The sequence below is a fragment of the Pelobates fuscus genome, chromosome 5 (assembly GCF_036172605.1).
Source record: "Pelobates fuscus isolate aPelFus1 chromosome 5, aPelFus1.pri, whole genome shotgun sequence".
Classification (NCBI taxonomy): Eukaryota; Metazoa; Chordata; class Amphibia; order Anura; family Pelobatidae; genus Pelobates; species Pelobates fuscus.
In genome coordinates this window covers 281,677,034-281,704,709 of record NC_086321.1, presented here as the reverse complement: position 1 = coordinate 281,704,709, position 27,676 = coordinate 281,677,034, and the positions used below count along the sequence as shown (strand labels likewise).

Below are 27,676 nucleotides of genomic sequence, written 5' to 3'. Positions count from 1 at the left end.
ACTAACAGCGCACACACACATATACATGCGGCGTGTGTTTGTGCTTTAGGGTGCACACCCTAATGCAATAGGCTGCGCATGTCTATGGAGACAAGGACAAATATAGTGTGTGTTGTTCTGTAAACTGCATTTGCTAAATGACAAACAGGTCAAACAAAGTGCGGTGACACTATAATGATCTCTGCATCACCATGCAACAAAACGAAAATTTCATGAATTATATCAAAATTAAAACATTTTCAGAGAAGTACAAACAAAATGAAGGAAAAATAGCAGGCAAATCCCACCATATAAAAGGGACATTATAGGCACCCAGACCACTTCAGCTCATTTAAGTGGTCTGAGTGCAGTGTCCCTACCCCCCTTAGTCCTACAATGTAAATCATATAATTAATAATTACATTGTAGTGCTAAGACTGCCTCCAGCGGCTGCCAGACAGACACGAGAAGCACTTCCTGGTGGTGAAGCAACTTTTGGTCACCTGACAATGGAAATACTCTCACTCGGCATGAGGACATCCAGCGTCAGTGAAACCCCCATAGGAAAGCATTGACGTAACGCTTTCCTATGGGGAGGGCCTAATGCGCTTGCGGCATTAGCCACGCATGCGCATTAGTCCCCCCCCCCCTTCCCATCAAATTATGTCGGAGGAGGCAAAGTACCGACCCAGCGCCAAGGGAGATCGGGACTCGAATCGTGTACACAAAGGATTATTAGTTTATTTCTATCCATGCTTTGGGGGAGGTGGGTTGAGGGAGGGAACTATAGTGCAAGAACGAAAATTATGTATTCCTTATACTATAGAATACCTTTAGCTTACGTCTTCATAATCATTGTATTGATTAGATCACACACACATTTCCAGAAAGGAAAATGGAGTCAAGTAAAAGTGGTTCATGAATTTTATTATTTTGCAACTAAATGTTAATATGGTGTATTCAACAAACACTTAATTTCTTGTTTTATTCCACTAGAGGGAGACCATGAACAGGAATCTTCAAGTGACTCACAGGGTTATGCACTAAAGTGAGAATTCATAGTGAATTTGGGAAGCATGTGAAACACATTTTAAATTCTTGTTTTGGTAAATAACCCTTCAAATCCATTTCCTCATGATACACAGGAAAACAAAAAGGTCACAAACTTCAAAGGGGGGGGGGAGGGATGAATTGACAGGTGCCTTAAAAAGTAAAAAAAATATAAAAAACAATTTTAAAGTCTTTTTTCCCCCAACACTTTAAATGAACACATTTAAAGGGTTACTTTAATCTCAATGAAAACTGCAGCTAAAAGTGGTCGTGGAGCAAGAACTCTGTATGTGCAGCATTTCTCCTTGAAAAGCTGCCTATATAGAGTAGTCTGCATTTCTGTGCTGGAATCAAATCTTCATAACATTAATTCTGTGCGAATATTACGCCTGTTGTCAAACAGACGTAATCAATTTTCACGATTGCAGGCGGCACATCCCCCTCTGCAATCCCTTCCTTGCCCTCCCCACATGGTCTACATTGCTTTTTTTTTTTTTTTTTTTTTTTATGTTCACTCCCTCTTTCCACTCTAAAACCAGGGCCGGCCTTAGGGGTGTGCGAGCACATGGCCGGCGGAATAAAAAAAAAATAAAAAAATTTGTGGCGGGGGCGGAGCTTACCGTGCGGCGGGGCGGAGCTAAAAGCGCCGGAAAACTGCTGCAGGGGAAGCAGGAAGGAGTCCCTGCTTCCGCCAACAACCAGAATCCAGGAGCAGCACTGCCTGTCTGCCTCCATAATTAACAGAGGTAACTATGTGACTGTCTGTGTGAGTGTGTGACTGTCTGTGTCTGCGTGAGTGTGTGACTGTGTCTGCGTGAGTGTGTGACTGTGTCTGCGTGAGTGTGTGACTGTCTGTGTCTGCGTGAGTGTGTGACTGTCTGTGTCTGCGTGAGTGTGTGACTGTCTGTGTCTGCGTGAGTGTGTGACTGTCTGTGTCTGCGTGAGTGTGTGACTGTCTGTGTCTGCGTGAGTGTGTGACTGTCTGTGTCTGCGTGAGTGTGTGACTGTCTGTGTCTGCGTGAGTGTGTGACTGTCTGTGTCTGCGTGAGTGTGTGACTGTCTGTGTCTGCGTGAGTGTGTGACTGTGTCTGCGTGAGTGTGTGACTGTGTCTGCGTGAGTGTGTGACTGTGTGTCTGCGTGAGTGTGTGACTGTCTGTGTCTGCGTGAGTGTGTGACTGTCTGTGTCTGCGTGAGTGTGTGACTGTCTGTGTCTGCGTGAGTGTGTGACTGTCTGTGTCTGCGTGAGTGTGTGACTGTCTGTGTCTGCGTGAGTGTGTGACTGTCTGTGTCTGCGTGAGTGTGTGACTGTCTGTGTCTGCGTGAGTGTGTGACTGTCTGTGTCTGCGTGTGTGACTACAAATACAAAAAGAGAAGTCCTGCGCTTAGTCCCATTATTGCTGGACCAGCAGCAACGACTACAATACACATCAGCCCCAATATATAGTAAAAACCAAAGAAAAGAAAATGTTACTTGCGCTTTCTCCTTAATCCCTATGTATATTTAGACAAATGGAGGTCATTTAGTTGCTCCAATGGCCATTGGAGGGAATGCCCGCCTGCCAACGTCAAGGCAGATCCCCCTAAGCGGGTCCTAACACTGACCCTTCAGCCTGCTTCCTTCCATTAGAGATATCTTTGCCAGAAGCTCAAGGAAGCAGGCTGAAGGGTCAGTGTTAGGACCCGCTTAGGGGGGTCTGCCTTGACGTTGGCAGGCGGGCATTCCCTCCAATGGCCATTGGAGCAACTAAATTACCTCCATTTGTCTAAATATACATAGGGATTAAGGAGAAAGCGCAAGTAACATTTTCTTTTCTTTGGTTTTTACTATATATTGGGGCTGATGTGTATTGTAGTCGTTGCTGCTGGTCCAGCAATAATGGGACTAAGCGCAGGACTTCTCTTTTTGTATTTGTATTTACTTTGTATCACACAGCCTGGTTACAATGCTGCTGCCCATCCCATGTGTTCCCTATTAAGGGTTAATAAGTATAGGGGTGTATATAAAAAATACCCCTTTCTGTCTCATTAGATATATCTTTGCCAGAAGCTCAGGGAAGCAGGCTGAAGGGTCAGTGTTAGGACTCGCTTAGGGGGATCTGCCTTGACGTTGGCAGGCGGGCATTCCCTCCAATGGCCATTGGAGCAACTAAATGACCTCCATTTGTCTAAATATACATAGGGATTAAGGAGAAAGCGCAAGTAACATTTTCTTTTCTTTGAGTGTGTGACTGTCTGCCTGAGTGTGTGACTGTCTGCCTGAGTGTGTGACTGTCTGCCTGAGTGTGTGACTGTCTGCCTGAGTGTGTGACTGTCTGCCTGAGTGTGTGACTGTCTGCCTGAGTGTGTGACTGTCTGCCTGAGTGTGTGACTGTCTGCCTGAGTGTGTGACTGTCTGCCTGAGTGTGTGACTGTCTGCCTGAGTGTGTGACTGTCTGCCTGAGTGTGTGACTGTCTGCCTGAGTGTGTGACTGTCTGCCTGAGTGTGTGACTGTCTGCCTGAGTGTGTGACTGTCTGCCTGAGTGTGTGACTGTCTGCCTGAGTGTGTGACTGTCTGCCTGAGTGTGTGACTGTCTGCCTGAGTGTGTGACTGTCTGCCTGAGTGTGTGACTGTCTGCCTGAGTGTGTGACTGTCTGCCTGAGTGTGTGACTGTCTGCCTGAGTGTGTGACTGTCTGCCTGAGTGTGTGACTGTCTGCCTGAGTGTGTGACTGTCTGCCTGAGTGTGTGACTGTCTGCCTGAGTGTGTGACTGTCTGCCTGAGTGTGTGACTGTCTGCCTGAGTGTGTGACTGTCTGCCTGAGTGTGTGACTGTCTGCCTGAGTGTGTGACTGTCTGCCTGAGTGTGTGACTGTCTGCCTGAGTGTGTGACTGTCTGCCTGAGTGTGTGACTGTCTGCCTGAGTGTGTGACTGTCTGCCTGAGTGTGTGACTGTCTGCCTGAGTGTGTGACTGTCTGCCTGAGTGTGACTGACTGCCTGAGTGTGTGTGTGTGTGTGCCTGTCTGCCTGTGTGTGTGTGTGTGCGACTGTCTGCCTGTGTGTGTGTGTGTGCGACTGTCTGCCTGTGTGTGTGACTGTCTGCCTGTGTGTGTGACTGTCTGCCTGTGTGTGTGACTGTCTGCCTGTGTGTGTGACTGTCTGCCTGTGTGTGTGACTGTCTGCCTGTGTGTGTGACTGTCTGCCTGTGTGTGTGACTGTCTGCCTGTGTGTGTGACTGTCTGCCTGTGTGTGTGACTGTCTGCCTGTGTGTGTGACTGTCTGCCTGTGTGTGTGTGTGACTGTCTGCCTGTGTGTGTGTGTGACTGTCTGCCTGTGTGTGTGTGTGACTGTCTGCCTGTGTGTGTGTGTGACTGTCTGCCTGTGTGTGTGTGTGACTGTCTGCCTGTGTGTGTGTGTGACTGTCTGCCTGTGTGTGTGTGTGACTGTCTGCCTGTGTGTGTGTGTGACTGTCTGCCTGTGTGTGTGTGTGACTGTCTGCCTGTGTGTGTGTGTGACTGTCTGCCTGTGTGTGTGTGTGACTGTCTGCCTGTGTGTGTGACTGTCTGCCTGTGTGTGTGAATGTATGTGTGTGTGTGAATGTATGTGTGTGACTGTGTGTGTGTGTGTCTGTCTGCCTCTGTGTGTTTGGCTGTCTGCCTGTGTATGTGTGTGGATGTCTGCCTGTGTGTGTGTGACTGCCTATGTGTGACTGACTGGGCAGACTAGATGGGCCTAATGGTTCTTATCTGCCGTCACATTCTATGTCTGTGTGTGTGTTTGTGTCTGGCTGTCTGTGTGTGACTGCCTGCGTGTGTTTGTGTGCGTGTGTGTGTGTGTGTGTGTGTGTGTGGGAAGGGGGATGGAGGGGGGGAAGGGGGGAGCGCTGTGAAGATTTTTCGCACATGGCGCCTAAAGGCCTAAGGCTGGCCCTGTCTAAAACTGAGCATTTGCATGAACTCTGAGCCTGGAGATCGACCCAATCAAATGCTTCTCATCAAATTGATTGGATCTCAGAAAATAAGCTCTGACAAGGCCTGGCGATGGACAGGACATTGAATATATTGAGGAGAAAACCGACCGGCGCTGGATTGCAGGTAAGTCCATACTTATTTTTCAGTTTTTTCCGTAAAAAAAAATAAAAAAATGGTAGACTAAGTTACTAGTAACCAATAGGGCAATACAAATCAACACTATAGTCACCAAAACAACTTTATCTTAAGAAGCAGATTTTGTGTGTAGATCATGCCTCCGAAGTTTCACTAAGGGTGGTTTCCCTGTCCTCTTCCTGACTGGACGAGGTGAATATATTGTACAGCAATTTATGAATTTATTTTTTCTATCTTGAAAGATTGTTTTTCTAAATTGAAACATTTGTCAGAGTATTTTTTTGTTTTTTTTTTGCCATTTGGATTGGCCATGACAAGACTACTGCATATTGTTTATCTTGATATTAATTACTGGGATATATTAGTTCTCTATCGGTGTAGATAGATCCACTTTGGATATTTTTATAGCTATTGTGAAATAAAAAGCGGATTTGCATTATATAAAAGTGCGGGTATTTCTTTAAAATAGGATTTCTATTTTGCCACTGTAGGGAATGGCGACTATACCCTTTACATTCTAACAATAACTGCATGCTGTACGGTAATTGGTTACCCTTACATGTCTTAATTTAGTAATTACAAAAAAAACCTGCTACAGTTTAGTAAGATGAATATAAGTCTTTTGACCTCTAAAATGATGTCACAAGAACACGTTACAGTTACCTGCTGTCAGAACACCATCTTCCACATCATCATCTTCACTGAAATCAATATATGCCTCAACGTGAGCTAGAGCCTAAAAACCACAATAGAAATATGGGTTAAAACCCCCATAATGCAATTATTAGCATTATTATTAATAAAGCGCCAACAAATTATGTAGCGTTGTACAATGGGTGGACTAATAAACATGAAATTGCAACAAGACAAGTTGGACGCACAGGAACAGAGGGTATTGAGGGCCTTGCTCAAACAAGCTTACATTCTAGAGGGAGTAATGAGATTATTCCTCTATTATGACATAACTGGCAAAGCAAAAGTTGGTTGTGGTACAGCAAAGCAAAAAAATGTAAGGGGATTTTTCTTCAGTGTTCTTCACAGAAATGATGAAATCCCCATTATTATGTAAAGGTGTAAGAGGCATGTCCTACATCACTTCTCCTTTTCATAACCATAGGTTGTTAATATACAAGAGCCTCATGCAAACTATATCCCATTGTCAGTTTAATTTCTATCCAATTTCAATGTACATCTTATTAAATTGCCCATTATCCATGTTAAATGGTTCCAAAATCCCTAGTGACTGCAGTCATACTGAAACAGAATATGTTGCGAACTAATGCCTCACTCCCAATGAGACTTATACGTTACAAATTTTAGACAAAAAACATGTTTTAAATCACTTTTCTCACTCGTCGTGGCTTAATTTCTTAGTCACTAAGAGGAGTCACCATGGGATCAATACATCCTTTCATCACGGTTAAACCGATTAGTTAGTGAGCAGCCACCTCTGAGCTATTTACTTAGCCTCTTACCGTGACCAGTCGGTGGCTCCATTGCTGATACAAGTTTCCAAGTTCTCCAGACATCTGGCGTAAAGCCTGCCTCCTCTGAAGCTCTGTATCAGCATGGATGAGATCTCCTAGCCCTTCTACTTCTGTTAAATCAAGTTTTCCATTCTGAAAGGCCCGTTTGGTGAATTCCCCTGGTTCTGCTTGACGTAGCATGTGTTGATCTCCTGTACATAGGAAAAACAGAGGTTATTATTTTGTACCATATCGCTGGTGTCTGAACCTCTGGGGATAGAGGCTAAAGAGGACTGGAAATGTTTACTAGTGAGAACAGCACACAGTTATGGTTTTGTCATGCTAAGCTGATGTTTTGAGCATTATTACTGGTCAAAAGATTTATACAGCTTACAAAAGCAAGAACATGATTCAGAACAACTGAGATGCAAGATTACTTAATACAGATTTCAAGGGGGACAATAAAAATCAGGGCTTGATAAATTTGCTTTCCGTGTAGGAGCCAGTTTTTTTTACCCCCAACAACAAAAATACAATACTTAAAAGGAACACTAGAGAATCTCCAAAACCACTACAGCTTAATGTAATGACTCAAGTGTCTATAGCCTATCCTTGCAGGCTTTTCAATGTAAACACTGCCTTTTCAGAGAAAAGGCAGTGTTTACATAGCTGCCTAGTAACACCTCCAGTGGCAGTCACTCAAACAGCCACTAAAATGTCTCCTGTCTCAGTGGTGCACAATGTGCAGCACATTCATTCAGCGTCTCCATGATCTGCAGATGAATTGATTTAACGCAGCTCTATGATGAGATGTTGATGGGTATAGAGGCAGGCCAGCTGCAGCGAGACCGGCATGGCGTTGTAAAAAAAAAAAAAAAAAGGCAAGTAAAATCACCAGATTCATGCAATCGGAGGGGGGCTGGTGACCTAAACATACAAATTCAATGACAAACACACAAAGTATTATTTATTATTATTGTTAGATACATTCAGATACCCACACACAAAGATTCATAGATATACACAGACAACGACAAGCTTGACAAAGACCCAACTTAGGGTCGAAACATTGCTGTGTTTTTCTGCTGGTTCCCATAAATGTGCCCTTAAAGGGACACTCCAGGCACCCAGACCACTTCTGCCCATTGGAGTGGTCTGGGTGCCAACTCCCACTATCCTTAACCCTGCAACTGTAATTATTGCAGTTTTATTATAAACTGGAATAGTTACCTTGCAGGGTTAACGCCTCCTCTAGTGGCTGTTTACTAGACAGCCACTAGAGGGCACTTCCTGCTTCATAGCACAGAAAACCTTAGCTATAGCATCGCTGGACGTCCTCACGCTGTGTGAGGACCTCCAGCGTCGCTCAATTCCCCATAGGAAAGCATTTTTAATGATTTCCTATGGAGAGCTCTAATGCGCATGCGTGGCCTTGCGTGCATGCGCATTAGGTTTCCTCAGCCGGCGGGATTAGTCTCCCCCGCCGGCTGACGTAATGAAGAGGAGGAGCGGCGGCAACCCGAAACCACCGCCGAGGGACATCGGCGGGGGTCTCAGGTAAGTGACTGAAGGGGTTTTCACCCCTTCAGCAACCAGGGATGGGTGGTGGGAGGGAGAGGGGACCTGCAGTGCCAGGAAAACCGATTGTTTTCCTGGCACTGGAGAGTCCCTTTAAGCATTAGAGTGCCTGGATCTTCTTTTTCTATATTCTGATGGGCGCATGCTGGCCCATAGTCTAGATAAGCACCCAGTCAGCTTGAGGATTGAGTGCAGTTCTTGATATTTGCTTGTGAGATACACAGAAATTTTAAAAAATTAAACAAACACAATTTTAGCGAGCCTCCTGTTTCCTACCTTTTGGACGCAGAAGGGTGGCTCCTGTGGGGTCCAGTGGAACTGGGCAGCAACAGGTGACATTTATCAGACTGCGGCTGATGGCAGTGGGCTGCCGCTGGTCCAGACTTGCCCTCCTCCCTTTGTATCCCCGTGCAGCTCTCTGTGCGCTGGGATGAAGTACTTCTTCCTGGCACTGAAGCCACGCAGGGGAATGCGTGGGTGGCCATCTCTGCAGAATGGGAGCAGAGCCATCTTTACCTAGTGATCTGCCAGCTTGCCATTCCCCTGCGCAGCCTCAGCACTGGGAGAAAGTAGTTACAGTTCCCTTCCATTCCTCCCAGTACACCAGCGCAATTACACACATTCATACAGATAGACATACAGATGCACACACACACACATATACAGTTACACCCACTTACAAACATACTGAGATACACTGACTGACAGACAGATACACACAGTGACACAAACTCTATATGTGTGCGATCATTTAATTGCCACCCTCCTGTTAGCTTATCATTGTCTGTAGGAGGGTGGCTTGATTGAGGTGCTGGCTGAGGCAGATGTGTGGCAGCAGCTCACTCATTTCTCCCCCCTGCCCCCTGTGCTTCCTCCCTCTTGCAGTGTGCAGTCCTTATAGCTGGGAGGAAGTGCTGTTACTGCCGACATCAAAAGGGTCTGGCACCTGACCAAGCCCCTGTTGAGTGATGCATATCACGCTGGGCTGGGCCCCCAGAGCGCTCTGGGTCCCAGACTCTGGAGAGGGCCCATCAGTGTCCGGAGGGCCCATTACCAGGAACAGTTTGACAGAACAATAGTTCATCCACAGAATATACCATCTCTTTCTCCCCCCCTCATCCCCCCCCTCCCCCCCTCATTCATGTATACAAATGGATGCAAGATCACTTGAGCTTTAAAAAGAACTTCGGAAGACAGAAATGCATCATGAGCAATCTCTTACTACCAGTAAACTTGCAGAACTCAAGGAACTACAAAACTTTCTCCATGACCTGGCCCTCGTGGAGGTGAGCAGGGATGTCATCTGGTCCAAACAACTCTCTTTTGAAAAATCCAACAAAACGCACACACTATGTTAGCCAGGGCTAGTCACAACACTGACTACAGTGGACCATTTCAGGTACATACAGTTGAGAGACTTTGCACATGACAAAAAGGTGAAGTGGGCAGCTGCCTTTCACTATGACTTTTTTTTTTTTGAACGGCTGTGTTGAAACTCCACATAAAGGATTAATCACTACGGTCTATGCTCAGCTCAGCACCCAAGGTGGAGGAGGGGAACTTGAAATATTTTGACCGGTGGGAAACTGATCTGCAACAGAAGCTGAAGGCAGGTGACTGCAAGGATATCTGGGAGGCTGCGCAAAGACTTTAATTTGTGTGACACTCCAAGAAAAAATAAATTAATTTTTTTTTTTTTTTTTTTTAAACTTTGACTAGGTGGTATACCACCCCAGTCAAGCAATTCCACATGGGCAGTTCCCCTTAAGGCGAGTGTTGGAGATGATGTGGCCAAAAAGGCACCTACATGTGGCGGACATGCCCAGAAGTAGTATGGTTCTGAATTATGATTGGAGACCTACTAAAAGATGTAATGCACAGAGGCACTGAACAATGGTCTTTTGTGCTGGCTAAACCTACTGAGGGCTTGACCTCAAGTGAACAGAAATTATTAAACAAGATAATATTGGTAGCAAGACTCACATTAGTGCAGACCTGGCTCAATATATGACATACCTAAAGTAGACAGTGCTATTTTAAAAAGCAAAGATAATTACCTAATGGATAAACTTGCCGGCCAGGTGTAAAAACACAATGATTACCTTTACCAAAGTCTGACGGCCGTGGGAGGAGTATGAAGAGAGATAAAATGTTGAATGGGTATTGCCTGTAGATGTCTGGAAATGGTACTCATGGCAGAAAGATTCCCTCCACCCTCCCACATTGTTATTTATTTTCGTTTTGGGTGGGAAAGTTTATTCAGTTTGTTGATAAAATGTATTAAATTCCTTTTGAGTCAGGAGACAATTTTCATTTATACATGATCGATACACACCGTGAATATTTTGTTTATGGTTTCTTGTTTTCCCATGTATCACAACATTCATTTTGATATATTAGATCATTATTTTGTCTATGAATATATTGCCACTATATGAGGCTGTAAGAAAAGCTTGTCTGCCTGCACTTGTAAATAAAGAATTAAAATAAATAAAGAAGGAGGTATGAAAACTTTCTGAATGCAGTGTACATATATATTTTTCACATACACACAAGGTTGCAGATTTTCATTATGCTTCATCCCTGTAACTATAGTAATGCCACCCAATGTGTATCTTACCTGGGTTTTGGGATTTTACAGGTCCAAGGATATAAACACATATGTATTTGTAGAAGTACGCAATAACATCTGCAATGCAGCTGTGTCAACAAAGTAAAAAACAAGACACTCTTATGACAGTGCCATCTTGCTAAAGAGGCAATTACATCTGCAGAAATGGCTCCAACACCATTTAGGTCAGTCAGCAGTTAGTTACTGGAATGGTAATGTAATGTTTACAAAAGGAGGCAGATGACCACATGGAATTATAAATAGTTCTGTGGTATGTATGTTTACAGAAGTAATGATCACTATAACACAGCTGCTTTGCGTTTGCAATTCCACTAAAATTGAATAACAAATCTAGATAGAAGAGAACACAATTTAAAGACGGTTTCAATGGCATTAACACAACACAGACACCTCACATCCAGTATTGTAAAAAAAAAAAGTATAATAATAATATTAATAATAATAATAATAAGCTACCCACATCTTAAATTTCAAATAAAAGCCTGATTTTGACACAAAGGAAGTGGAATTCAATATGATGTGTAATAATATATTTGAAAGCTTTACTAATAGTCTACAACTTGCTAATGGCAAATCCACAGACATTTACGGATGGTCTTTTCAGGAACTCTTTATCTAGAAGATAAAAAGGGATAAGATTTCCAGAAGGACTGTCACCATCTGGGGTCTTTTCATAATTTGTCCAGAGGCCATGGGGAAGGCAAGTTATACTTACCTGAAGATTTTATGTTTATGAAATCACCATTTAGTAGAACTACCCCAAATGAATACATGCACATATTTTTATGCATGTATTCGTTTTTGGTATATTAAAAGAGCTTGCAAAAGCTGCAGTTCTTATGAATTGCAACCCAGAGACTTTTTCCTTGGAAGAGATTTTCAGCCTCTTCACGGGGAAATAACCTATGAAACTGCTCATTGAGAAGCCTCTGAAGCTTTCCTCACATGCGCCCTTCAGCATGAAGGTTGGTCTGATCAAAGGTCTGTGAGTAGGAATGTGTGGTAGTAGTGGAAGCAACCTCCAAGGCCGATTGACAGCCAGGTGGCGTTTCATTATTTAATAATAAAAGTGCCCATCTCCCATTTTAAAGGGTGTTGAGTGGCCCTTCAGAGTGGACATTAAAGGACCACTTTCTGCAGCCTTTGAAAGTCCTCCCCCTTTTCACTATTCCCTGTAAACACTCACTCTTGTACCACTATCCAGAACTTTAGTGAACTAAATGCCTTCTTCCAAGGCCACATAGTTTAAATGCAATTCAATGCTGCTATTTTTCTGCATTCCAGTTCCTGTGTTTACATGCATGGTCATATGGCCTTGTTGGGGGCGTGGATTTTCAGCCACAAGTCTTCCATTTAGACCACTTCTGACCAAACCCTTCTGGACAATAAGTGGGTTTACCAGAGTTCCACTGCTGATGGTGGTGCTGGACATCTTCTGAATGCAAAAGGAAGTAAGCATGATGTGACATACACCTGCTGCACTAAGTTGCCTTGGCCGACCACACTGCGTCAATGGTTCTCAACATTGTTTGTTTCTTTGTGCTTCTTCAGAAGAGCTTGAGCAACACATCTAGAAGACCCTGTCTGCCATGAAATGTTTGCCTGGGAAACACTTATTGATAGAACAGAACTATAATCTTGTTGCGGTCCTCTGTCTTGCCAAGGTACATGACTTTTGCAACTTCAGCATCCCCACTGTTAGAATGTATTTGTTTCTCGCCCAGCTATATTCCTCCTACACAGCTGTTTCACTCCATTATTGTGTTTCAACCTATATATTATATTGACGATCATTATCAGAAGTTTGGTATTTTTGTTTAATCACGCACCTGACTATATACCTACAAAATCCCTGACTTATACTGCAAGTATATCTAGATGTTGTGCTGAACTGATGCGGTTTTGAAGGCAAAGGATGGGCATACCAAATATTAATTTGATTTAGGTTTAATTTCTGTTCACTGACTTTGCATTTTGTTAACAGATAAAAAAATATATATACTATTAAAGATTTTATTTTTTAGTGCATTCTTCCTTTACTGCACATTTGAAGACATGTCTAAAATGTTTACACATTACTGTACACGTTTTCATTTAAATTCAAAATAAGTCTATTCATAAACACAATCCGTATAATGCTTATACCACATATTAGTAAAGAAAGAAAAAGAAAAAATTATTACATGGAACATTTCTCCAGCTCAGCTACATTCACGACCTGGCAACTGTCGCCTTAATTTTGCAGTTTGAACTTTAATACGCTCATTTCTGAGTTACATGAACAACAGTGTGAATGCCAATTGTACTTGCACACTTTTTTTTCTTTTAAACTATAGTATTTCACTTTAATGAGAAGCTCACCCAGGGCATGTAGTACTCCCCTAACCACAGCTGGACCTCCATGCACATGATATTCACAGCAATCCTCTCCCGTGAAACTGCGAGGACCTGGGAAATATAAGATGCGTCACTCCAAGCATTAGGTTTTATTTATAGACAGCATGCAGAAAACATTTAGCAGCAGGTGAACATACATTATGACATTACTACATGTCGTGAAATGTATGGTGTATTACACACTTCGGGCTCGTTAGTAAATAGCTGTAGCGGTTACAAATTACCACCAGGATAACACCTTGGTGGGTCTCGAGATTGGCTATCCTTCCCTTAATCCACAAGGCCCATGTAAAGCCAGTGGAGGATTCACACAATTTATTAAAATTTTAAGCCATACTGTCACTGCTTTGATGGGATATCTTATTTGAAAAGCAGTCCACCTTTAAATTTCATTAGGGATTCGTCAATACAAAATGTTTTTTGTTCTGGGATATAATTTTGGGAACATTTGTTATACAGGAATTTGATAAGGGGCCACATTTTGTAGAGCCTGTCAAATAATGGGTAGTTTCTCTGAAACTGCAATATTTTACACTGCATGGCTACAGGAACAGGGATACTGCACCCAGACCACTTCAATGAGATGTAGTAGGCTGGGTGCCTATAGTGCCATTTTAATTAAATGGTTATGGTGCAATTCATCCTAAACATGGTCATTTTGCTGTCACTAAGGTAAATCACTGTCACTCTAATTTGGACAATAATCATAGGCTGTGAACACAGAGGTAGGTATGCCTCATATCTTAGACAGATTTGCATGGAAATATGGAAGTAAACTTATATCAGAGATGCCCAGGATTTAGGTGTGGGAAAACCCTACCTTTTGTCAAACTAGTAAAAAATGGGGAGACTGCGCCAAAAGACACAACGATTATAACCTAAACGATGATTTGTAGTCAGGCCTCACTTCACACTCAAACTCAGTGAAGCACTGCATTTTTTCTGCCCACCCAGGCTCCCCCTAAATATATAGCATGCTCCTCCAGCTGTTTGAGTTTCAGTGAGACAGCCACTAGAGGCTGGATTAACCCATAGGTAAACATAACAGTTTCTCTGAAACTGCTATGTTTACAGCAGGCAGGGTTATCCCTAGCTGGACCTGGCACCCAGACCACTTCATTAAGCTGAAGTGGTCTGGGTGCCTATAGTGGTCCTTTAACACCGGAGGCAGAGGTGAGGTTAAACCTACCAGAGTCCCTTTAAATTGCATAACATAATCTGTTTTAAACTAGCCAGCCCAACATGGATTCAGATATTTCAACACAAAACAACAATATGGTTAATCAGCTGTGGTTTTCATGTACATACTGGGGTCTAAACACACTTAGCATATGCTAACCCCCAAATGCAAAGTAAGGATTATGGGGTTCTATACTACTCTGCAGTGTGGGAGCAAGACACCCACAATATTACTCATAGATTTTCCCTTTATGCTGATGGCATAAAGGTAAAAGTTAGAAATTAAATGTGAAAATCAAATCCCAAATATAGTTTTGAAACGCTCAGTATACTGATGAATATTGTGATACATAAAGTGCCACCCATACCATTACTGCATGACATGTACTACTTAAGAGACTCCCCCATACTGCCATTAAAAATAAATTTTGTCCTCACCTGAAAACCACACTACCAGTCCCCTGTCCAGTAGCTCTCCAGAGTTGGGACAAGAGATTGCTGCCAATATAACCTTCCGGGGTGTAGGAAGTTCTGGCCATCCTGTCAGAAGCTTTAGCGCCTCCCCACTTGCAGGGCCACTGGTACGGATCACAGACACACCACACTTTCCGTACCCCGAAGATAAAGCAAATATAGTGTCCCTTACCACACCTCGATGTCTCCATTTCTTAGTCCGACTACAAAACAAAGCAAAATAGTGCTATACAGGAATGCATTAGAACACATTTTATTTCTATTTTGTGATATCCCATCTAATATTATTATCGAACTATAGAATTAACAGGAAAACAAAAACGTCCCTTATAGATGGTAATTCATTTCACAACTTAAGAAAATAACTATCATATAATTGATTCATCTGAATATTGTTCCGTGTTTTTACTTTTCTTGTAAGCCATGTAAAAACATGAAACTATATTTGTCTACTGTACTAGAGATACTTTGACTACATTTTCCAGGCTGCTCACTGACACTATGCTCAGAAACATTACAATAATCAACTACTTAATATTAATATATAGCACAAATTAAGTTTAGTTGAAGACAGCAAGTGTCAGATTCTTGTGTTGGCATGCCACTTTAGTGTTTCATCATATTATCATATTGTCTTTCAGAGAGGGAGGTATGTTAAGAGGTCTGCTGCCGATATTCAGTGATAGGGGAGAGGGCAGTTCGGTAAAGAGTCCTGCAGGTTACGTACTAGCGTAAAATGCTGGTACTCGTTTCTTTGGGCTAGGTGAGAAGGGAGAAGTCGTGATATCCATCATATTCTATATAATTCTTCTGAGGAGCAAAACAAGTTGGTTGTCTCGCAAGAAAGAAACTGGGAAAAGTGCCACTACAAAACAACAAGGTATGGCTTTACTGGAGCTTTATTAAGGAATCAGAAAATGCTCATTGAGAAAAGGAGACGTCACAAAGTACAGAAAAAGAAGACCTTTGTCTCCTGAGACTGGACAACATAAATAGAACTGCAATATGGGAGTTTTTTTTTCCCCAACAGATGTAAACACTTTGCCAGTTTAATGATATCCTTGGCTTTTTTTTTTTTTATCATCTCATATGGCAAAATAAAAAGAAATAAAAAAAAAACTACTTTCTGTTCAGATAAACATGTGCAAGTTGAGACAAGAAAATAGTTTTTATATACAAATATATGCTGACACTGTCAATGTATTGCATTGAGATATTTATATATATATATATATATATATATATATATATATATATATATATATATATATATATATATATATATATATATATATATATATATATATATATATATATATATATATATATATATATAACAGACCAGACTCTGGCACTCGACCCAAAAAAAAGTATATGATCTGAAAAATATATATTACCAGGGTGCCTCCAGGCCAGTAGATATAAAAGGTAAGAAACAGGAGCACTCGCTTGGATTTTGTAAAGGTGTATTAATAGTTAAATCACAAATCAAACATCAACGTTTCGACCCTTCAGGGTCTTTATCAATAAAGACCCTGAAGGGTCGAAACGTTGATGTTTGATTTGTGATTTAACTATTAATACACCTTTGCAAAATCCAAGCGAGTGCTCCTGTTTCTTACTATATATATATATATATATATATATTATATATACACATACATACATACATATATACATACACACACACACACACACACACACACACAAATATAATATAATATAGATTACACACACTAGTTATCTTTTGGCAAAATTTAAAAGGCGGATTACCAATTAAAGGACCACTAAAGTCACTTAGACCACTTAATCTCAATTAGGTGTTCTGGGTACAGTGGTCCTGTAGTTTCCCTGCAATGTAAACTGTTTACACTGCAGGGTTAAACACCCCTAGTGTGGCTGTCTTCCTAACAGCCAATCGAGGCTCTTCCCCTAACTTAATGCTTTCCTATGGGAAGTCAATGGATTGGCTGTGATCATCGATCTTAATTATCTCAGTCAGAGAGGCGGAGTTTCACTGAGGAAATTGCACTGCAAGGATGACAAGGTAAGTAGAATCCTCTTTTTTAACCCTGGCAATGCTGGTCCAGTCACCTAAAAACGGTGACGAGAGCACTATAGCGTTAGGAATATATATTTGTATAGTCAATGCTATACTGTTCCTTAAACTAAAGAACCAACAAACAAAATGTATAAAGCCATTTTTTTTAAAGCACAGGACACTCCTTAACCTAGTCACGATAAATAACATGTCAGGACCATCATATAATAATTTGAATCTGAAAGACCTCTCCTTAAAAATTTCCAAATGTCCAAATGTCAGATACCAGACGTGCTTAGTTTCTCTGCTTTTTTTTTTTTTTTTTTTTTAAATCGGTTGACGATTTAGTAGATGGTAGGTCTTTGGGTAGGAATTGAGTATTATTACACTTTGGCATGCTCAGACATTAATACTTTCCAGTCAGTGGCGTACACACAACCCATGGGGCCCCAGTGCGAAAACTGATCCGGGGCCCCCCCCCTCCCCCCCTCCCCCCCTCTCCCCGCGCGAGCGCTTACTCTGCGCAGGCTGGGGCCGCAACACATGGCGGCGGGCACCTGGTCGCAGGGCTGCGACCCGTGCGACCGCGGTATGTATGCCAGTGCATGCATAAACACATACACTTAAAGGACCACTACAGACACCCAGATCACATCATCTCAATGAAGTGGTCTGGGTGCCAGGTCTCTAGTTTTATCCCTGCAGCTGAAAACATAGCAGTTTCAGAGTCTCATTGACAGCCGCTAGAGGATTTTCTGCGATTCTCACTGTGAAAATCACAGTGAGAAGACGCTGAACGTCCATAGGAAAGCATTGAGTAATGCTTTCCTATGGGTGGTTTGAATGCGCGCGTGGCTCTTGCCACGCATGTGCATTCGGAGCTGAGAGGCGGATGGGGACGGAGAGATCCCCAGCGTTAAGGGAGTCCGGCGCTGGAGAAAGGTAAGTGCTTAAGACACACACACACTCTCATGAACAGACGCACACATTTACTGACAGACACACACTCAGTGACAGACGCACACAAACATACTCAGTAACAGACACACACACTCACCAACACACTCTCACTAACACTAACACACACACACTCACTAACACTAACACACACACACTCACTAACACTAACACACACACACTCACTAACACTAACACAAACACACTCACTCACTAACACAAACACACTCACTCACTAACACACACACTCACTCACTAACACACACACACACTCACTAACACACACACTCACTAACACACACACTCACTAACACACTCACTAACACACTCACTAACACACTCACTAACACACTCACTAACACACTCACTAACACACTCACTAACACACTCACTAACACACTCACTAACACACTCACTAACACACTCACTAACACACTCACTAACACACTCACTAACACTAACACACTCACTAACACTAACACACTCACTAACACTAACACACTCACTAACACACACACACTCACTAACACACACACACTCACTAACACACACACACTCACTAACACACACACTCACTAACACTCACTAACACACACACTCACTAACACACACACTCACTAACACACACACTCACTAACACACACTCACTAACACACACACTCACTAACACACACACTCACTAACACACACACTCACTAACACACACACTCACTAACACACACACTCACACACGTTTTTTTTTTTTTTTAATCCCCCCAGCCTCCTTACCTGTGGGAGAGCTGGGGGGATTCCCTGGGGTCCAGTGGTGTTTGCTGGCCAGGCTGTCACCCGGCTGGCTGGCGGGCGCGCGAGGGAGCACTGTCCCCTGGGTGCTCCCTCTTCAGCTCCCTCGCGCGCCGCGTACTGATGCCGGAGCCGGAAGATGACGTCATCTTCCGGCTCCGGTTTCAGTGCGGTGCGCGAGGGAGCTGAAGAGGGAGCACCCAGGGGACAGTGCTCCCTCGCGCGCCCGCCAGCCAGCTGGGTGACAGCAGGGCCAGCCTGAGGGGGGCCCGGAGGTGGCCAGCTCCTGGGCCCCCCAGCAGAAGAGGCTGGCCCAGTGACCTACATACCTGGGTCGCAGGGCGGCCGGGTTTTAAGTTCATTTAAAAAGGGACATTTAGTACCAATAACCCTGCCGTATCTCTTAAAAGGTTGAAAATAGAGAGGATTATCTTTCATCCTGCTGTTACCCAACACTCCATGCAACTTCTACACTATATGTTGTTTTAAGTGTGAATTGTGTGTCAATTACAAAAAGTGCAGATTTCAACAAAAAAATACAGACATTAAAGGGACACTATAGTCACCAGAACAACTACAGCTTATTGAATTTGTTCTGGTGAGTAGAATCATTACCTTCAGGCTTTTTGCTGTAAACACTGTATTTTCAGAGAAAATGCAGTGTTTACATTACAGCCTAGTGATAACTTCAATGGCCACTCCTCCGATGGCTGTTAGAGATCCTTACTGGGTCATGGCTGCCTAAAATGCATCCAAACATTCAGTATCTCCTCCCTCTGCATGCAGACACTGAACTTTCCTCATAGAGATTCATTGATTCAATTCATCTCTATGAGGAGATGCTGATTGGCCAGGGCTGTGTTTGAATCATGCTGGCTCTGCCCCTGATCTGCCTCTTTGTCAGTCTCAGCCAATCCTATGGGGAAGCATTGTGATTGGATCAGGCTACCACTTCTGATAATGTCAGCAGACTGCTTGTTTTTCAAGTAAGATTTTGCTATATTTATGGAAGCATGAGGGGCCCAGGGTGGCTAGATGGTGATTTTAACACTATCGGGTGAGGAATACATGTTTGTGTTCCTGACCCTATAGTGATCCTTTAACCTTGCTAACCCCCTGGCTGTTAATCAGACAACCGATCCGGTTACTTTCTGGTTGTTTAGCTCACTGCTAGCTAAACTCAGCAGTTGTCCAGCGCACCGGATTTAAGAATTCTTATTGAGTTGCATTGGGAAGTCTGTGATTGGACAGCCACAGAAAGTCTGGGCGGTGTAAGAAGAGGAGGGCTTGCAAAGGCAGCAGACAAAGGATCTACCGAATTTGCCAACTGATTTTAGATATATACCCCCAATTACAAAATAAAAATAAATTAAATGCATGCATGTTTTCATTTGGGTTATATCTACTAAACATTGATTTTATTTTATTTGGGGGGCAGTGAAGTGTCTCTTTAACCCCACCCCCCTTTTACATGTGTTCTATTTAAAGATGCACCAATTTCAGGTCACTCAATTTTTCTCTGATTTGGCAGACAACCCATTCCTGCCTGCATTAACCTTAATACTACACGAAGTTGCTCCTTGTGCCTGCATAACCAGCTAGCAAGTTTCAATGTTTAAATCTCCGGGATTCAGCAGACTGCTCAAACTCTTAAAAGGATTAATCTTCCACTGGGGAAAATTTACACATTCAAATGCTTATCTGTGTCCTTAAGCCTTGAAAGAGATTTCCTTAACATTTCACTGAAGCATCGTTTTCCTTAATCTCAACCCTACATCCAACTGGAGAACATTAAAAAGGCTTAGCGCCAGAGACATTACACAATTTCCCTGCTGATGGGTAAGTCAAACAATTCACTCCGTCTGCATTTGAAGTTAAACATTCCGTCCTGGAGGTAAGACGGGGCTGATAATACCAGAGATATTTAATTTATGAAAAGTAAAATGGGGCTTGACAAATCTCATGAGCCACGGCTCTGAATGCCAATTTGTTTCAAATACAACTTTGAGGAGTAAAAAAATCAGTTGGTTGCAATATTTCTCAAAATATATTTGAATTACTGGGATGGAAGAAACAGTCTGTGCACAAATTTATAAAACACACACAGAGCCTTATCCTATACACTAACTATACATAAACATTGAATGCATACACTTATTTTTGCCAGGAATTACTATTTTATTTTTGCCAAATTTGAGACGCAGCATTCCAGTTGATTTATTTTTTTCTAACTGTAAATATTTATGCTGGAACAAGGTCTCATTATGGAGCATTCTATCAGGTTCCTAGTGCAACGACCCCTCAAGGGTGTACAATTCCTTAAAGAAGGCATCCCAGAGTATCTCAATTGGCATATTTGGAACCGTATCATGGGTTACATTTGAGCCACAGCTATGCAATTAATTTTTTTTTGTTTACTTTGAATCTAGGTAATTTTGAAGCATTCTTAAAGGATCACTATAGGGTCAGGAACACAAACATTTATTCCTGACCCTATAGTGCTAAACCCACCATTTAGGTGGCTTGCCCCCCCTTAGCCCCCTATAAACGTTTAAAACTCACCTTATTTCCAGTGCCATGCTGATTCGCCGGTGCTGGTTCCACCCCCTCTTTGTGACATCATCAAAATGGCCTATTTTTAGCCAGTCCATTGGCTAAAATTGGCATGGGGCAGGGCCAGATGCCGTTTTGGCCAATCAGGACCTCCTCATAGAGATGCATCTCTAGGAGGAAAATTCAGCGTCTCCATGCAGAGCATGGAGACGCTAAACGGCAGGGCTGCTTACTGTGCAGCCCTGAGCAAGGAAGCCCCTCTAGTGGCCATCTAAGGAGTGGCCACTTGGGTGTCCCTAGGGGCAATGTAAACATTGCCTTTTCTCTGAAAAGGCAGTGTTTACATGAAAATGCCTGAAGGAGGCTATTATACACACCAGAACAACTACATTAATCTGTATTTGCTCTGGAGACTATAGTGACCCTTTAAAGTACATACACCATGGTATATGTGGATGCTGAAATGGAAAGTTTGAGACATATCAATTTCATATTTTTCTAAAGTTGATGCTGGGTCTATGTCTCATTCTAGCAGCTCGTTATTGCAAATTACTCACATAATGAATAATACTATTTGCTGTGAAAGGAGGTAATATTTGATGTAAAATGATCAATCATTTGCACCACTAGCAACGCTAAGGGAATCATGTTCTGCTGAAGGACCAGCAGAATCAGGTAAAAATTAATCACAGTATTCAGCTACATCAAACTCTGAGGCACGGTCGCCTCGGAGTCTGCTCTCAGAATTTTGTAAGCCTTTTTACACTAAAATCACAATGTTATAAAATAAAAATACATCCAATTTAGCAGTCAGAATTTTTTTAAGCCTCCTCAGCCCTGAACTTCCACAGAATTTTAACTTTTAAGCAGAATTTCAACCAAACAATTAAATAAAAACTATGAAATTGCTTTAAGATGGATATATTCACATGACAAATAAAATTGTGCCCCATAACTTCTATCTTACTCACTTTGTGTGCGATATACCTTGAAGCAAATCTCGATGCAAAGGCCAGGTTGAAAGGGGCACTCAGGACAATAAACACTGGTTTCCGTTCTTCTGACCCTTTGAGAATGTACTCTGCATCTTTTCTGTGATACTTTTTTGGGCATGTTGGAGGAATTCTGTAGCAGAAATGAGCTTCCCCAATTCTTCCATTCTCAAGATCAACTGATGGTCCCCCAATGTGTCACTAATTAAGCAGCCCAGAAATTAGCTGAAGTTGAAATGTTAAAAATGTACCTTTCACTATTTTTTTGGTACCATGCACAGGCATTTATGCAGGATTAGTGGCTGCAACAGTTGATCAGACAGGACTAACCCCCTCCCCACATATGTGCCTGTTCTACTGCTGTACGCAAACGAGCATGCGTCTGGTTTCCCGACAATGCGACCCTACGAATGTGGTAATCCTGGATGGTGGTTAGGATGAATGCACCCTTTTTGCCTTTGTACTTCAGTGCCAAAAATTCTTCCTCGCACAGAGCAGCTGTTTCTTTCCCTTTTAATTTTATATAATAAAATAATATAGTTTTTAAACTAGGCAATTTGGCAAACTTGTACAACTCTTTCTACTAATGCCACAGTCTCAAAACAGTGCAGTAACAGTGGGGGGCTGTTATACAAACTCTTTATATACAGTTGATACCCTCTATTTAACAAGGGGCGATGAGTTCCCAGACAAAATTCCCACTTGTCCCTATAATATCTGGGCAACCTAGGAGATCAAAGAAGCTGTCCTTTCTCTCATGCACACGGAAGGTGTATACATTTCCAGTGCCACTTTCATAAATGTTATATAAATGTAATTCCATAACCAGATCTTTTAGATGGGAAACATGTTTAACCCAGTCTTCTCTTATACTTTATTAGGAGGGACTTATCAAAATATTTTTGTTGGTAGTATAAATTCTTTACAAATTTTTCAGCGTAGTGGGAAATTATGCTGAAAATGAGGCAAACAGCTGGTCATATTGTAACGGACCTTTCTGTTGTCAATAAAGTGCATAAACCTCAGGATAATTTCATAACTGGGCCAATTCATTGTCTGGGACAAAACGGGGGTGCTCCAAACTGGATGTTTCGACCAACTTAATGCTGTGCGGAAGCAGTGCCCAGTGGACCACATAATCAAAATATCCTAAAACTGTATTAAAAATGAGGGAGCACCAGGGCACTCGTGGCAACATAAACACTAAAGCGTGCAAAAGACAGTAGTGTTTGCTGCACATCCACACTAGTATCACAATGCTTTCCATGGGAAACCATTGGATTGGCTAAATTCATCCAGATTGATCATCTCCGCCAAGGATGCTTGGTCAGCTGTGAAGAGAGCATCGTGGCAAGATACAAAAGGTGAGTAAACTACTTTTTTTTTTTCATATTCTTTACAGGTGGAGGGGAGAAGAATAACCTAAATAGTGACATTATAGCACTAGGAATTCATAATGCTATAGTGTTCCTTTATTTTTTTTGTATGTTTTTATGAATCAACAAACAAGGGTCACTTCCATAATAGAGTGTGTTTTAATGGTGCCCTGATGGCATCCAGACCACTTCAACTCAATAAAATGCAGGGTTCAAATGCTAGTAGGTGTCACTCTGATAAGGGTTATTTACAGTACGAAGATGTGGAACTCTCTACCTAAAGAGGTATAGGAAAAGGAAAAACAAAGACAAAAAAAAAAGCTTGGCTAAACAGAATACAATTAATATGTATGTGAACAGGTTGTTGATCCAAGGAGAAGTCTGATTGCCATTATCGAGTCAAGAGGGAATTTATTCCCATTTTATGGAATAATTGGACAAGTTTGTTTGCCTTCTTTTGGATCAACAGCATAAAAGAATGGGTTTCAAGCTTGAACTTGATGAACATGGACTTCAGTCTTTTTGCAGCCTAGACTGCTATGTATGTAACTATGTAAGAGGTGCTTCTGAGGAAAAGCTATTTCAAATCAGATTGTCTCCTAGAGATCATCTAACTGCCGCCCATGAGCACTAATCATTTTGATGATGTCAGCCAAGAAGGCTAGGCTAGCAATGGATCGAGCAGTGCAGAATGGGGAAATAAGTATAACCATTTTTTTTTTTTAACTCTGTAGGGGTGCAAGAACACTAAATAGTGACTAGGACACTATATCGCTAGGAATACACATTTATATTTCTAATGCTAGAGTGTTCTTTTAACCCTGTGTGTCTGGCATAAAGAATACCCAATGTTGCCGACAAACTGACAGGCTGCATGCGCACACCTAACACAACTGACTTATTTGTTGGCTACCAGCAACGTAAGCACTTGCAAGTGACCTCATCATTTATAATTATGTTAGAATAAAAGTGTATAATAATACAAAGCTAATAAAAGTGATAACCACCTATACTTCACCCCACCATTTAAAAAATAAAATTCACTTTTCTGCATCCTTTGGTGCAATAAAGATAGATATGGGCGCTGAGTGACACTTTCAATTATAGCGTTTTTAAAGGAACACTCACTATGAATATAAATGGTTATTCCCGTCAATACAGCACTCGGACACGTCCCATTGTAAGCAAGCTGCTGTGGTTATAGTGCTTGGAGTAAAAAACTAAACACATCACAAGGTATGGAAGAAAAGTGTCCCTAGGTGACAAATGTAGACTACAGGAATTATCCACTAAATATTGCTCTAGAAACTGGTATAAAAAGGGCACCAAAAAAATCAAATACAAAAATAATACGTAAATAATAAGAATAAGTCACAAGATAAACTCCTGTGAGGTACCAGGAGCTAATTTCCAGGGAGAGCGAGAGAGAGGAAAAAAAACAAAAACAAAAAAACGAGGGCAAACAGCAGTAATAGCTAAAATGATAATAAGTCAAGTGATAATACCCCTGGACTCATTATTTGATACAGTTTCCTTTGTGGGATATGCAATTGCTATTTTGTATTATCATTTTAGCTACTACTGCTTTTTGGTTTAAAGATTGATTCTTTATCCTCTGTCTGTACTCCCACAACTGATGCTTACCTCCAAGATTTCTCCAGGGCTGCACCTTTTCTGTGGAACCTTTTCAGGACTCCTCTCCTGCAACTGTCAAAAATAACCTAAGTTCCCAGTGAAAACCTTTCGAGCAACCTATTTCATTACCCCTACTTACACTCTGTGTCACTATACCCCACTCCCTCTAGCATGTAAGCTCATTGAGCAGGGCCCTCAACCCCTCTGTTCCTGTGCGTCCATTTGTCTGGTTACAATTACATGTCAAACATGTCATTGTACAGCGCTACGGAATTTTGCTGGTGCTATATAAATAATAAAATAATGATTGTGAGCTGTGACCTCTAGTATTCATACTATTTGTTGCTAGAATATTTATTGTGTGTTTTAGGATATAGGTTTTTGGGATTTTGTTTCTTTGAATAAATATACACTTTTTTTTTTAACTCAATCATATTAGATTGTTTTCATCTACATTGCCCACACTGTTTTTTTGTTTTCTCTTCTCTTGCTCCCTCTCTGGATATCAGTAGCTCCTGGTACCACACAGGATTTTATCTTGTGACTGTATATAGTGCTTGGAGTGTTGCTTTAATTCTTGCACTCCGTGGAAATATTCCTACCAGTGGAGGTTAAAATAAGTGATTTTTTTTTTTCTCTTTTACAGGTCAAAAAGTATCAATGGTGCAAATAATGGCAAAAAAAGACTGCAATGGATTACCAGATGTATGCCCATGTGTAATAAAGATCCGTGTCTTTACTACAATAAAACTGGATAATTTTTTTTTTTTTTTTTATAACTGGGAGTTTGTAGGACTCTAAAAGAAATGTGATGCGATACTGGAATTGTCTGAATAAAATACAGAACTACTATGAGAGCCTTTAATATGTTTATACAGAATTATCTTGGGAGTTATCCATGGGATTGCACGTTGACAATGTCACTCCCCTTCCCAACACAATAAACATATGGTGCATCCGCTACTTACATGTCTGCCTGGCCATGCCTGAAGGCGAAGGCGGCTCGGGAAACTACCCTGGCTATTGCTTTATACATCCCCTCTAACTTACAGCCGCATAACACCTTCCCCTTGCGGCAGCACACAGGGTAAAGCATGCACGCCTGCCCTTTTTCCGGGTTTGGAGTTTGGCATTGAGTCCCCAAGTGCGCATGTGCGTGGATCCTCAACGCAGACAGTGATTGGTTGACCTCTATGTTGGGTGAATCCTGTTGGGTGAATCCCGGGACCAATTAAAATGGCCGCCGTACTCAGACAATTTAATGCTCATACTGTGTATGGGGACATGGGGTCTGGAGGGGGTTAATTATCATATAGTGTGTGTAGTATAACATGAGGTGTGAAGAATGTGCAGTGAATTGATAACTGGTAGAAATCTGTATCATACATTTAGAAAGAGCTGGGGTACCTCCTTAACCCCATATAATGTGATTGGCATACCCTTCTACCACTTTCAGCCTTAGAATATTATCCATGTGTAAAAGACTTTAACCCCTTAAGGACACATGACATGTGTGACATGTCATGATTCACTTTTATTCCAGAAGTTTGGTCCTTAAGGGGTTAAAGAATGGGGTATTTACTAACGTTGAGGGTTATTCATTCATTAAAGTGGGACTTGGGCCTGACTGTCATGGAGGAGAGACGTGTCTTGATCAAGCTCCTCTGTATTCTTGATGATAAATGCACCTTTCAGCCTCCGATAGCTCGAACTGTGTACAATCCAGCCACTTACCAGACCCTCGATCTACCAGCAAGCCTATTCTGCAGTCCGTGACTCGACAAAAGCTCACTTGATATGCTGACAAGAGCATGCAACCTAGTGTACACCAGGCGGAAGAAGCGACCGGTCTCCCAGCCCAAAGCTACCTGGTACCCATCTGCTTTTGTGGTGGAATCTCGGTAAAAATAAATTTAGTAGGCCGAGATTACCACGTGGCATGTGTACGTGCATATGCTGACGTATCGATCAGTTGGTTGCACGAGGCAAGATACGATCAGTAGTGTACGGAGCATGTGCAAGAATACAGGATGTAGTATTCCCCTCCTCCATTGTGCTGGACAGGCCATGCGGTCAAGCAGGAAGTTAATTCTTATTTGTATTGATTGGTCAAGAGAATGTGCGGGTGGAGCTTAATATGGGAGGAGTTATGTGTCTATATAAGGAGCCTGCACTATTGTCCGGGACTCAGAACTTGCTGTATTTTGGTGACGTTAGTCCCTTTGAGTCCCGATCGGTGATCCAATAAAGAATCTCTTCCTTCCTGAAGAAACCTGTGTCCATCTCTCTGTGCTTTGCTTCCGTCAGTTTCTCCGGTATCATTTGGTGCATTGGCCGGGAAGCTCATCGTTCAACGGTAGCTGAGAGGCAGAGGCGTGAGACGGTCTATCTTTGCCCACGTTCTCTACGGCTGCACCCCTGAACTTCTGCGTGGACCTCCCTTCGTCTCGGCGCCACTGGTCTGTTGTCCAGGAGATCATCGGCCTCTACGTAAGAAGTG

The 27,676-nt window shown here is 42.2% G+C and overlaps 1 protein-coding gene across 2 annotated transcripts in view; it reads right to left on the bottom strand.

Moving 5' to 3' along the window:
• The window catches only part of GTPBP3 (GTP binding protein 3, mitochondrial), a 318,683-nt gene extending 292,404 nt beyond the window's left edge, over window positions 1-26,279 (bottom strand). For both annotated transcript variants that reach the window (XR_010090896.1, XM_063455364.1), the window contains exons 1-5: window positions 26,145-26,279; window positions 14,804-15,042; window positions 13,151-13,237; window positions 6,589-6,791; window positions 5,777-5,849 (exon numbers count right to left, since the gene is read on the bottom strand). Coding sequence is in view for 1 of the 2 variants with exons in the window: in XM_063455364.1 (XP_063311434.1) it covers window positions 5,777-5,849; window positions 6,589-6,791; window positions 13,151-13,237; window positions 14,804-15,042; window positions 26,145-26,272 (730 nt within the window). In the remaining variant the exon portion in view is untranslated. The remainder of the gene's footprint in view (window positions 1-5,776; window positions 5,850-6,588; window positions 6,792-13,150; window positions 13,238-14,803; window positions 15,043-26,144) is intronic.
• Between the last annotated feature and the right edge of the window lie 1,397 nt (window positions 26,280-27,676).